Here is a 14,499-nt window from a genome sequence, read left to right on the forward strand (position 1 = left end):
GAGACAAAGACGCAAAGAATAGTCCTTCCCCAAGGAGCTGTGGTTGAGTGGGGCAAACAGGAAAATACACTGATAACAATTCCACAAGGCAGCAGCCCTAAGTGGGACAGGCACCAGGTCCAACAGGAAGCAGAGAAGGCATTAGAAACACCACACGAGCCAGTGAAGGCCCTGTGCACAACTTATAGCGGAGGGTAACCTGCCACCCCCTTCCCCCAGAACTGCCTGAAGGAACGTGCCTCCCCTCCTTTCCCCCAACACTGCTGTGCAAGCAGCAAGCCTCTGCACCATCCTCGCACCAGGGGGCAATGGCTGACCTGGACAGGTAACAAAGGGCACCTCAGCTTTGTCAGTCCACCTCTTCATGGCTCCTGGAAGCCTGCCAGCTACAACATTCTGAAGGAAGCATGTGCCAGGCCCCTCGCCAAGGAGTGAGCACACATGGTGAGCCACTGGTTTACCTGAGAGCCCCGTGAGCTCTGCTAAGGAGATGAGGATGGAGCAGGATGGAGGGGCAGCCCTGAGCAGCAGCGCACATGTTTATCGTTCCAAGCCGGGTCTCCCCTTACTTCATGTTCTTCCCCTCGTGTATAAGAAATGCCACAGAGAAGACAGAGCATGGCAAGTGCCCCTCACCTGTCATACACAACCCCACTAATTGGAGGAAGCCAGTGGATGGTGAGGGATGTGTGGGTCTGTCCGATGACCATGGGTGGAAGGGGAATGGGGGTGGGCTTCCGACTTTGACTCCACTGCTGATACACAAGATCCAGATAGCAATGCATCCGGGCCACTTGGTTAGGGGTGAAGCTGTTGGTGCAGTCATCATCTGGGGAGACAAAAAAGGAACAGGAGAGATAAAGGTCTTAACCTGCAAAGACCACCAAGACAGGGGAGAAGTCTGCCTTGCTCACGCCCTGTCACTAGCACCCAACACAATGCCTCACACTTCCTGGGTTCCATAAAGACTTGTCAAATGACTGAATGTATTCTGTTTCGGAGAGTATCTAAGCTGCAAGTGGGAAAGAGAAGGCAGAGAATAGCGCTTGCTTATCCCTAAAGCAGGACCATTGCTCTACTGTTGGGCTGAGCCAGGGTGACACGCATGCCCTGGGGTAGAAGATTGCTCCTAGCTGATGGTTACTTATTCAGGAAACCACAAGATGGCAGTGTTTAAGCATATGGCCTTTTTATTCGTGAACGTTTCTGGAGTTGCAGACACCTGCTTTACGCCCAGTGACTCTACCAAGGTTAGGGAGAATTCAGTGGAGATGCTCAAAGAAAGAGCAAATCAAAACATCAAGGATGCAGTAGGACTGGGAATGGAGGTCCCAACCTTATTTTTGGAGCCTGTGACATCTCCCTGTCAGATACAATTTTCATAGGGCTGGAAAAGGAGTTATCTTAGTTTCAGAGCCTTTTTTAATGAGAGCACACCAGTCGAACACTGCCCCCTGTTTCTTAGATGTTTTCTCTGCCCACTTCAAAGGTGGTAACTAAACGGCTCTGCCTTCTGTACCCCATTGTCTGGTCTCGCCTGGCAAGGGCCACTGTGTCCTTGCTGGGGGAGGCAGGGATGCTGGTCCTTATGAATTCAATACACCTGAATTATATACCAAAATGAGACTTGGATGGAAATATATTGATAAGTCACAAGCAGGCCCAGCTCACCACTCTTTTCTTCCCTTCAAAGGCATGACCAAGGTCTTGTGATTTATTTATTTATTTATTTATTTATTTATTTATTTATTTATTTATTTATTTTTTGCATAGTCCTAGAATTTATCACCAAACAAGCCCCTGGACCTTACAAAAAAATCATCTCCTTCCTTCTCCCTAGAATAAATCATCAGATCAAATCAGTCCTCACTTTTAAGGATAAATTTGAGTCCGTTATCAAAAGACTATGATTAGTACTACTTTTTGCCAGAAATGAGGAAGATAAAAGAGGACAGGAAGAGACATAATCCAGGATAATGAGACCAAATAATAGGGTTGTTCCCAGGGCCAGGAGAGTAGTACCATTTTTTAAATGAGACAGTATTTTTTTAAACTATCCAAGATAAAAGTGTATTCTTCTTTTGACCTCTAGCAGAGGAGAATCCAGTCCACAAGACCTCTTTATGTCATATTTCTTTAAGTTCTTCAAAGATGAGAAAAAAGAACATGGCATGATAAATACACTTCAGCTCTCTGGCATGAATGACTACTTCACGGGCCTCTCCACCTCCCACCCCTCCACAGCCAAGTGGAGTCAAAGTTGGAAGCCCACCCCCACTCCCCTCCACACACCACCCCAGCCACAAAGGGCTCCCATGTAATCTTAACAGAAAATATTCACATAAGACTGTTGTGGTACCTGTATAGCTCATGTAGTTGCTGAATGGAGCCCCTGGGAAGTGGGTGAAGCCACAGGTGTCATTGGTAGGCTCTGGGTCCTGGCACAGCTTACTCTTGGGAGTAGGGGCAGTGTCGGCACAGAGGTCTCCTGTATCCATGGATGGCACTGTCTCCCTACAGGGGTCATCACAGGATTCCCTCTCACTGACCCCTTTGAAGACATGGTAGAGTCCCAGGACATGCCCCACCTCATGGATCATAATGTTGGTATGGCCAGACATGCCATAATAGGCTGGGTTGAGGACAACGCCACCTGCAATGGAAGGTTTGGAAAACATCTCTAAGCATGTAATGAATAGCAGTCCACTGATCCTTAATTATGGCTTCTGGCAAACATTGTATTCAATTTCAGCCTCTAAGGGAACACTTTATAACTTCTAGTGGCATTTAGTCCCTGCTCTTCCCTTTGGTAACAAATGCTCTCTAAACTAATCAATAAACATGTCTTTAACCCCTAACATAGATGAGTGCTGTACTAGAAGCCAGGGATAGCAATAGAGACAACATGACATGATAGAGGGCCAGGATTCTCAGGGCTGGCTGTGCACTAACATCACCTAGTGGAGTTAAAAAACACAGATGTCCTAAGACCTAAATGTGAGACCTAAAACTATAAAAATCCTAGAAGAGAGCACAGGCAGTAATATCTCTGACATTGGCTGTAGCAACATTTTTCTAGATATATCTCCTGAGGCAAGGGAAATAAAAGCAAAAATAAACAATTGAGACTACATCAAAATAAAAAGCTTCTGCTCAGTAAAGGAAACAATCAATAAAACTAAAAGGCAACCCACTGAATGGGAGAATATTTGCAAATGACATATCTGATAAAGAGCTAATATCCAAAATATATAAAGAAGTTATACAACTCAACATCTAAAAAACAAATAATCCTACTTAAAAATGGGCAGAAGAAATGAACGGACATTCATCAAAGAAAACATCCAGATGACCAACAGACATATGAAAAGATTCAACATCACTCATCGTCAGGGAAATGCAGATCAAAACTACAATGGGGTATCATCTCACACCTGTTAGAACAGCTAAAATCAAAAACACAAGAAAGAGTAAGTACTGAGGAGGATGTGGAGAAATGGGAACCCTCTTGCACTCTTGGTGGGAATGCAAACTGGTGCAGCCACTCTGGAGAACAGTATGGAGGTGCCTCAAAAAGTTAAAAACAGAACTACTCTACTGTCCAGTAATCACACCACTGGGTATTTACCCCCAACCTACAAAAATACTAACTCAAAGGGATACATACACCCCGATGTCTATAGCAACATTATCCACCATAGCCAAATTATGGAAGCAGCCCAAGTGTCCACTGATAGATGAATGGATAAAGAAGAGATAGTATGTATATATATTCCATTGTGTATACACACACACACACACACATATACACTGGAATATTATTTGGTCATTAAAAATAATGAAATCTTGCCATTTGCAATGACATGAATGGAGCTAGAGAGTATAATGCTAAGTGAAATAAGTCAGTCAGAGAAAGGCAAATACTATATGATTTCACTCATATGTGGAACTTAAGAAACAAAACAATTGAGGAAAGGACAAAAAAGGATAGAGACATAAGCCAAGAAATAGACTCAACTCCAGAGAACAAATTGATGGTTACCAGAGGAGAGGTGGGTGGGGGAAGAGCAAAATATGTGATGGGGATTAAGGAGTACACTTGTGATGAGCACTAGGTGATGTATGGAATTGTTGAATCACTATATTGTACACCTGAAATTAATATAACACTGTATGTTAACTATACTAGAATTAAAATAAAAGAAAAAAATTAAAAATCTATTACACTGTTGGTAGAAATGTAAATTGGTACAACAATTATAGAAAAGAGAGTGGATGTTCCCCAAGCAGTGCTTTTTAATTATAATTAATTCATTTAAAAAAATAAACTTATATGTAGAAGCAGAAACAAATAAACAAACAAAAACCCCACAGATGTCCAAATGCTAGCCCAAATGAAATGAATCCAAATATTCAAGGATGGGGATATATGCCTCAGTATTTTTTAAAAGATTTTATTTATTTATTGACAGAGAGAGAGAGTACAAGCAGGGAGAGCAGCAAGGAGGGAAGAAGCAGGCTCCTGCTGAGCAGAAAGCCTAATGTGGGGCTCAATCCCAGGACCCCGGAATCATGACCTGAGCTGAATGCAGATGCTTAACCAACTAAGCTACACAGGCGCCCTACCTCAGTATTTTTTGAAACTTCTCCGATAGAGATCCACTGGTCTCGACGAACACATAGGGGGTTTAGAGCCAGGGAAGTCTGGGTCTGAATCCTGACCCTCCATACACCAGCTCTGAGTTCTTGGAACAGCTATTTGACCTTCTAGAACCTCGGTTTCATTGTCTGTAAAGCGAAGATGATGACATCTACTTCTTGGTTTTTGTGGGTTTGGGCTTTCTAAAGCATTTGGCACACCGGAGGAGTTTAGTAAATGACAGTATGTGCATTGCTTTTGATTTCATGACCCCTACTCACAAGAAGCCAACAACAATTAAGACAAAAGACAAGTCCAACTTAACGACCATGCAATTCAGAATGTCAGAGGCATTGCAGGAATATGTCCCACCCTCACCTCTCCAAAATCTCCCTGAGAACACCAGGGGAGGTGTTTCAGAGAAGAGTTCATTGGATCCAATCTTAGCTTGGATGAAAGTAGTAGTATCATTGTAAATTTACAAAAGGAAAGGCTAAAGAATTCTAAGTATCCCAACTTCTATGTGTCTAGCTTCCCAATCCCAGCTTTCCAATCCCAGATTCCAAACCCCTGCTTCCTTCCACTCCCCGTGTTTGAAACCACTTGACCTTCCTTCTTCATCTCCAAAAATTGTCAGGATCAGGCCTCATCCTCATCTCTAAGTCCTGAAACAGGTCATGTCAATAGCTGTTTGGATCAATGGTCCAAATGGACCAACCAATGGACCAACCCTGTGGTTGTGTTTCCAGGCTGCACCTGCCTGTCTGTCCCAGATCTGATCCCAATTCCCTAGACTTGCTTCATTCATCCTACCTGAGCCCTCCCTATATCAATAATCTAGTGAGTACAGCAGTCCCCCCAAAAGAATAGCCCTGCCTCTCTTTCACAAGATCATATTCCAGGGACTATGTCTCATTCCTGAATTCTATGTGATGCTCTACACACAGCTACATAAATGGTTTTATGCGCAGAACAGAACCACAGGGTATCTGGTGCCACACCCACTGGTTTCTGCAATAAGTGACTCAATCTGCCCATTTAGTGACTACCTTACTGCAAATGGCAGTTTCTAAATTCAAGTTCTAGGTTCTTCCCTTCTACTCAGACATGCTGACATTAACCAAGGCATGCTAAGACCCATCCTGAAATATACTGTCTACTCTCACATCGAAAACAGAGCTAGACCTTATCTCCCTTGTGTATCATTTCTATCACTTCCAGTAAAAGTCCTTATTCTCCAACATTAACCTTTGTTCCTTTTATAAAATTATTTTCTGTATATTTCTTTCATTTGTGCATCATTATGTCAACATAAAGTTAAAGTAATTTGAAAACAGATCTATTGCAGTAACAACCAGAATGCCCCATATTTGAATAAAGCCAGCAAAATACAGTATTTCCACATTTCAAGATGGATATATTTTTTATTCCAGAATATTCCAGATCATGTTTACATCAACTGCAGTAGTATTCATCATCAAGGTTCATGCACCATTATGCTCCCAGCTCTCCTTGATTCTCATCAACAAAGGTGCTCTAAGAGCACAGTGTTGTTTGTAAGTGCCTTCACTCCCTTATAGCTTCCTCCACCTACATACACTTTCCTTCTTCCTTTCCCTTCCCCCACCTCTAAACAAGGTTTGGATTAAAAAAACCAATCTGACAGAAACAGATCTTTTTTTTTAAAGATTTTATTTATTTGACAGAGAGAGACACAGCGAGAGAGGGAACACAAACAGGGGGAGTGGGAAAGGGAGAAGCAGGCTTCCCTCTGAGCAGGGAGCCCAATGCGGGGCTCGATCCCAGGACCCTGGCATCATGACCTGAGCCGAAGGCAGACGCTTAACGACTGAACCACCCAGGAGCCCCAGAAACAGGTCTTTGAAAGGCTACAATTCACCTATAAAGTTGAAGTATCCACATGGAGTAGTTAGTTCTTCCTAAATCGAGTAGTATCCCATGGTTAAGTAGGCTTGAGAAAAATGCAGCATGCCACACCCACCTCCTGCAGATTTACACTGTGCCTGAGAATTTGTTCTGCTGAAGGCCCTGAAAAGCCCTGTAGCAATTGTTTAACCTTCTGCTTCCCAAATTCATTTGGACACAGAATCTGTTTGGGGTAGAATACCTTTTGACATAAGGAATACTAGATTCCTTAGAGCACAATTTATGGAATGCTACCAAAGACAAAGAAAACTCCCAATCAATAGTTACTTTCTACCCATATGTATGGTCAGTACAACCCAAGACCTCTTGGGATCTTCTCCAGTGATAGGAGAAAGGGGTTATGGGGGCGCCTGGGTGGCTGAGTTGGTTAAGCATCTGCCTTTGGCTCTGGGTCATGATCTCACAGTCCTGGGATGGAGTCCCTCAGCAGTTGGGCGCCCTGCTCAGTGGGGAGCCTGCTTCTCCCTCTCCTTCTGCTGCTCCCCCTGCCTGTGCTCTCTCTCTGGCTCTCTCTCTCTCTCAAATAAATAAATAAAAATTTTTAATTAAAAAGAAGAAGAAGGGTTATAGCTGAACAGAAATAAGATTCCGGGAAGAAGGGATGGCAAAAAATAGGAAGAAGGGATGACGGGGAGTGTGGTCGGAGAAGGTTACGAGGGTGGTCATTATCATCGTGGGTGTCTCACCAACCTCCAGAAGTTTTTGCCTCAACCCCAAATGAGATATTTCCAAATCTAGAATATTCTCTTTTCAATAAACCAGCTTATTTATAAGGAGAGGAAGAAGCATAAAAATGCAAATCCTCAACACACCCAGCAAATCTCCTCCACACCAATGACAGGAGGCCAGGGTTTTCCTCCATAGCACTCTTAATGCACATTCCCCAAACAGGAGAATATAGATTTAACCACACAGCATTTAAATTTTAATTAAAAACATGAACCTTTTAACACACTTATTGTTGTATTTTTTATTCCAGAAAGATGGGACTTTTGCCCCTAAATTATTGTATGGAACAGAGTAGCGAGCTTAGTTGCTATGTGTGTATTAGATAGAATATTGTATATTCTAATTTAGAAGTAAGTGCTCTGTATACCAATACATGTTGAGGAAAAAGCCCAAGGTCCTCTTATAGTAATTCTGCTCAATAGGGCCAAGTGATTATGGAATCACACTGGACCAGAACTTAAGGAACTTGGAATGTGGTCCTGACCCTAACTAGCTGTATGACTCTGGCTCTGCTCTTTCACCTTTCCCTAGGTTATCTACATAATGAGAGGGCCAGCCAGACTTATCACTAAGATTCCCTTCTATTCTCATCCTGGGCCACTGAGAGCAAACATTCAGGACTGGGTGAGACAATCATAAATACCACGTGAAGAAAAACATGTATTATCATGGATCATCACCTTGTAACTTGTATTCCAAGACTCCCACCTCTCAGGAGCCTGGGGGGACGGGAAAAGCCAGTGTGAACAGCAGCAGACATTCTACCCTCAGAGCTGCTAGATTTTCAAGTGATCCAGATTCACTGCCTGCTGGCCCTAAGGCCCTCCCCTCCCTCTCCCTTGTGCATGGGGTCCCACATGGTTCTTCTAATCACCTTATACTCCCACTAAAATAAACTTGTGAAAGTATTAAGGGAGTGGGTTTTAATCACACACATACTCATACACCCATGTGGGTAGGAAAGGAGAAACATTAATTGATTTCATGGTTTAGTTTATAAATTTCTTTCATGTTTTGATAAAAATCTCTCTCTCTCTCTCTCTCTCTCTCTCTCTCTCTCTCTCACACACACACACACATACACACACACACACACACACACACACACGTATTCACACCAAAGCCTGAGTGAAGCATAAAGACTTCCTGCCAAAAATCTAAAAAGAAGAATGTGAGAACTTCTTTTCATTAAGAGGGAACAAGACCTGATAAGTAATAAGTAAAAACAGCATCCCCAGAATAACAACCCTCTCTTGCCATCTCTATTATTTGGGTCTGACCAAGGAGGGTCTGAGGAGCTGTGAATTCCCACCTGCTGAGGGAAATATGCAATTCTCTTCCAGGAGCAACTTAATAGGAATAATAAAAATATAGTACAAAATGCTACTTTCCAGTTCCTATTCTATGTTAGTATTTTTTTTTTTTTAAGTAGCAACATCAGGGAGCCTGGGTGGCTCGGTCTTTAAGCATATGCCTTCGTTTCAGGTCATGATCCCAGGGTCCTGAGATGGAGCCCCACATCAGGCTCCCTGCTCCGCAGGAAGCCTGTTTCTCCCTCTCCCACTCTCCCTGCTTGTGTTCCTGCGCTCTGTGTCTCTCTCTGTCAAATAAATACATAAAATCTTTTTAAAAAAAAAAAGTAGCAACATCTTCTGAAGCTGATAACTATGCCCCACACTTTCCTCCATTTCCAATACTAGCATGGGTCATGAGTGGTTACAGGTGGGTCCTTAGAGCACTCCACAGAAGCCTCTCACACAAGATGACCTTTGGAGTGACATGGGCCCCTTCTTTGGCTGTCACACTCACTGGAAATGTATTGATCCTTATCTTTGGGAATATTCCTTAAAAGCTCTCAAGGCTATTTCCTGATCTGTTTTATGGTAATATGAGAGTTCCTACCTCAAAGGGTTGTTATGGAGCTTGAAATAGTGATGTAGACAAATAAGCATTTAGCTTATTTTCTGGAACAAAGTAATCCCAAATGCATATTAGACCATTTGTCAATATTACTATAATTATATAATGTAGCCTAGCCACACAGGCTCCTTTGCCCCAACCTCTTATTGGCGTCCTCCTAACCATCTTCATTCATCAGGAAAATGGGAAGGCTAGGGTCTGGCCACACACAGGACAGACTTTCCAGAGTGAAGCCAGGCATCGCCAGGCAAGGGAGACAAACACCTCCACATGAGGAGCTCTGATTTGCCCCTAGGCTGCTCACACTTTATTTCCATGTTGTTCTGTTCCTGAGACCCATGGGCACCCAGAAGACAGACAAGACTTGGACAAAGTTACAGACAGACAAGTGTCCATTCAATCCACAGACAATACACTGACATTCAAAAATTATTTGTGATAGCTTAAAAGTAGTGATTATGTATGGAAAGGAAATCTGATAAGATTGGACTGTTAGTTTAATTCTTCATAGACCTTGCAGGTAGGTCAGATTTATACAAGACACCTTTTTTTTTTTTTTCTGTAATGCAATAATCTTTTCCTTCCTACTTCCCTGGTTATAGAGAATATAATTATCATATCTTATAATCAAAACCACTGTTCCTTTTTGTTTCTCCTCATCTTAGAGGATAAAACTAAAACACAAACAAGGGATAAAATATGGTGGTAGAATTGGGGGCTGGGATTCCCTTCCCTATAATTGAATCCCTTTCTGTGTGTTCTCTGCTTTTACTTACTACAGTGAAACAGGAAGCAGAAGAAAGACATGCCAATATATGTTTTCAACAGTATCTTCGTTCCTCAATCTTCACTCTAAGACACTATCAGACTCTACCTTCATTCACCTCCCAACACCTGTCCTACAAGGCTGCCTAGGAACTGATGACAAAACCCAGGAGTGCCTACTCAGGCACTTTGAAGCAACAGTGTGAATGGAGGGCAACATTTTGGAAATACTCACACTTTATCCCAGTGGCTTCTGGCTCCTTACCACATTGCCAATTCAGGAAGCCAGACTCTTCTGCATTCATCCATTACCTCACTAGGAGGCATAAGATAGAGTGAAAAGCATAAAAAGAAGCCCTTTTCTGACTGTGAGATTTCCAAAGTCTACACCATTTGGGCCCTGAGGGGATGCAGGGTTTAGCTAGCATGGTAGGTGAATGGAGGGTAGTGATCTTTGCCTCACATTACCAATGCCATCATTACATCTTAGCCTGGAACAAATTCTTCTAAGCTGGAGGAAGAGAAAAGAGACAAAAGGGAAATAATGGGAATATACAGATGGTGATGGGTCCAGATAAAGTACACTATATTCTATATTTCAATACCCCAGTAAAAGGATTCAAAACAGGTACATGTGATCTGACAGCAGAGGGATCTTGCCTTATTCTAGGAATGGATTCCTAAGTAAGAGCCCTAGTTCTAGAGAAAAATGGCTACAAGGGAAGAATGACAGAAAGCCTCCCAGAGGTCTCCTGAAGGTGGGACCCTGTAATGGAAACAGTGGCCATCTCATGTGACCAACATCCCTGACTATTAAGGACAAAATGCATCCTTTCTCCTATGACTTTGGCATTCATAAGCCATCTCTAGACTTAGATGCAGCCCCAAGCAAAAGAAGCTAATTGGCTAAGAGTAAATGTCTACTACCCAGGTAAGTAGGGACTCAAAATAGAAATTAAGTTCAGTTATAGAACAAATAAAAGTTGTATTTCTTGCATACCTGAATGTATATACTGAGACTTGAAGTCAATCCACACCAGTACCACTAACTTGTGCATAGAACATAATATGAATGGGGTTCCCTGGATGTAGCAACTGGTGGCCACATGTGGACTGACAGGGGGAGCACAAATACAGTCTTAGAAGACCTTTCAGCCTTGATTATAAGGGACAAGCTAAAACAATAAGACAGGGTTGTTGTGTGGTCTAGGGGACGGTGCCGGGGAAGAAAAAAGAGAGAAGTTGCTGATTAAAAGATGAGATCTCGGTAGCAGAGAGCCAAAGTCCCAAGGTGATGCTGCATTCCCAAGTTCCAGCTGGCTTTTCCCAGCTTTAGTACAAGACCGCCAGAGTGGCATATAGTAAAGAGAATGATTCCCAAAGCTACTATTATTTAAAAAGAAAAAAAACAACAATAACACAGGCAATTTGAGGAAAAGACATGAGTTGAAATGACTTTAAAACAGCTCTGTAAAATTTTTAGGGCCGAATGTTATATGGCCATAAAACAAGGAGGTTGAGGGCTGGTCTGCAGGTGCTACATAATTACTTCCAGTTACTGGCTGAAATACACTCCTCCAAACACACTGTCCACAATGAAGGGACAAAGCTATCAAAGTATGCACAGAGGTTCAAGGAAGGAACACTTTGGGGCAGTGCAAGGGAAGAAAGTGCAGAGGTAGATGGAAAGACAAAGGGAGAGAAAGAAATGGAGAAAGTTTAAAAAAAAAAAAAAAGAAGAGGTCACAAGAGCTAGAAAAAGAAGCAAGCTTTTAACAAAACCAGCCCAGAATCCATTCATCTCCAAATCTTGTATTGGCTTCTTACTTTTACAGCCTGTGGTCTCATAGAAGGAAGTCCTTGTTCTGGACAAGACTGAACCAAGACAAGAATGCCGAGAGGGTAAAGAGTTTACAGTATGATGTCATTTTCGGTCTTCTTTTATAGTCTCTAGCCACTCCTATTGTCAAGTGTCAAGCACTCAGGGCTCTCCAGCCACTTCCACATCATGGGAGAAAAGTAATCTGATTAATAAAAGCTGGAAGATGTTATTACTGAGGTATCAGAGACAGTATGTTAATCCCTTCTTACTTGTGGATGAGGGTAGTGACACACACACACACACACACACACACACACACACACACACTCATACCAGAATTTTAGGCACCACAAAGTATGAATGGGGGGAAGATATTTTAAAGATATCTTTAAAGATATTTTAAAATTCATTTATTAACTCAGCATTTACTGAACATCTATTCTATGTCAGGCACTATTCTGGGCTCCAAGGATTCAATGATTACTAGGTCATGTTTCAAAAGAGGAGATCTTTGGGGCACCTGGGTGGCTTAGTTGGTTAAGCATCCAACTCTTCCTTTTAGCTCAGGTCATGATCTCAGGGTCATAAGACCGAGCCCCACATTGGGCTCTGCTCGGAGAGTGGAGCCTACTTGGGATTCTCTCTCTCCCTCTCCCTGTGCCACTTCTCCCCCTACCCCCTGCTCACATGCTGTCTCTTTCTCTAAAAAAAAATAAGAATTTATAAATAAAAGAGATCTTTCAAGTCATCACATAAAAGGTGATTATTTATTCCTCCTATTTACAAGTGCATGAATCTACCTTTGGAGCACCCCAATTTGAGGGTATGAAATTCACATCCTAGGGCAATTTTGTCTAAAGTTTTCAATATCCCAGAGTACTCCCTGTGTTCAAAACCCCAAGAGACCCGGAATAATCCCATTTGCTAAATGTCATTTTCTGACAGAGAATTTATAATAGCAGCTAGTGGGTAATTTTCAGTCCTCATCTTGTTCATTGTGTAGCTTGTCTCGTGAATGCTTCTATAATTCCTCATATTTACATGTGCTCTCCAGTTTATATATCTCATTCACTCCTTATTTCCTGGGAGAATCATCCTGCTTTGGCATAGTAAAGGGAAGAACAGTGGACTGAGGACAAAATCTGTTTCACTCTAGTCCAGCCATCTAATGACTACTTGTACCAGAGTGCTCCTGGTTATCTACAGTAGATTCTTCCACCTATTCCACTCTGGAGTCTGAACCTGCACTCCACAGAAACAATCTGGCTGTGACTACCAAAGATTTCCCACGTGTCAAATTCGTGGCTATTTCTCAGCACTTGCTGCCTTACCAACCTTGTGCATCCATGTGTCACAATTGATAAAACACCCTAATATCAACGTCCAACAGTTTGGTTGGAAGGAAGCTGGGGTTTGCTCTGGCGGACTCCTACAAAAGTTCTGGTTGGGGGAGAGATATTTTACCTCTGAGCAAATTTTGCTGCTCTTACCTTCCCCTGCCCCCTATAGTACTATTACTTTGCCTTTCCCCAGATATCTGCCACAACTACATCACCCTGTGCTAACTCTCTCCTCCCATCCACTGAGTCCCAAAGGAGCCAATATCTTTCCTGGGGATGAAAAATCTCCAGGTTGAAGGTAAGGTGGTAGGCTGAGGGCATAGCCAGGAAGGTTAACCACAGACACGTGGTATTTGGAACTTCTACTACTTTTGCTGCTACTACTAATGGAGCTAATATTTATTGAGGCCCTACTATGTGCTAGGTTCTCTTCCTTGTGCTTATTATCCCCATTTTATATATGGGAAAAAAAGGCTCAGAAAGGTGATTTGCTCAAGATTGCATTTGTTCTTATCCAAGAAGCCCTAACCCACTCTATCATTCAAAGACTTTTTTTCCTACAACGGTCACATTATCTGGACCACTTGAAGACCCTATATGTTTAAACCCCCATTATGAGCCAGGTTCAAGTTCCCTCCCACATAGTTCTTGGGTCCCCTGGACATTGGGGCATGTTGCTAGTGATCCAATCAGGATCTCTGAGTGTTCTTTGGCAGTACAGACATTCCAAGAACAATTAGGAAGCTGATTGGCCCAGAAAACTCTGAAGTGTCTAACTTCTGTGCCCAAGAGTGACAGACTCTCCTCTCTAACCTAGCCAAAATGACTTGTACTGATTTCATCTCTCTGCAGCAGCTGCATTTGTGGGCCACTGGGGACTTTCTCAAAATTCTCTCTCTTTAGGTTTCTGGTATACCCCTGAATCCTGCTCCTCCTCCTGCTTCTGTGAAAGTCCCTGCATAGTCAGATTGCAGAGATCCCAAACTCAACATATCCAAATTAAACTAGTTCTGCATTTGCTCTCCTTTTCCTGTATTTTCTACATTGGCAGTCATTATCCATTCAGTCAATCAAATAGGTCCATTTTTTTCCCATCTACTTATTTATGTGAACAAATTTCTCAACACTCAGAGCTACAGAAGAAAAAAAAAGCAATATAACTGGTGCTAAATCCTGTTTCAGTGTAGCAATAATTACATTCATCCACAGAGACAAGAACTAATTTGGGGAAGGAAAGCCACATTTATCTCATTAAAATACGCATTCCTCATTTTGTTTACTAGTTATTAAGCAACATTTTAAAAGACTGTTTTGATCAATTTTGGACAAGCAATCAT

General features: G+C 42.4%; 1 protein-coding gene across 1 annotated transcript in view; it reads right to left on the reverse strand.

Moving 5' to 3' along the window:
* The window catches only part of PAPPA2 (pappalysin 2), a 269,440-nt gene that overhangs the window by 140,485 nt on the left and 114,456 nt on the right, over positions 1-14,499 (reverse strand). The window contains exons 4-5 of the mRNA XM_027609924.2: positions 2,360-2,653; positions 637-829 (exon numbers count right to left, since the gene is read on the reverse strand). Coding sequence (XP_027465725.2) covers positions 637-829; positions 2,360-2,653 — 487 coding nt within the window. The remainder of the gene's footprint in view (positions 1-636; positions 830-2,359; positions 2,654-14,499) is intronic.

This window comes from Zalophus californianus, chromosome 10 (assembly GCF_009762305.2).
Source record: "Zalophus californianus isolate mZalCal1 chromosome 10, mZalCal1.pri.v2, whole genome shotgun sequence".
Taxonomy (NCBI): Eukaryota; Metazoa; Chordata; class Mammalia; order Carnivora; family Otariidae; genus Zalophus; species Zalophus californianus.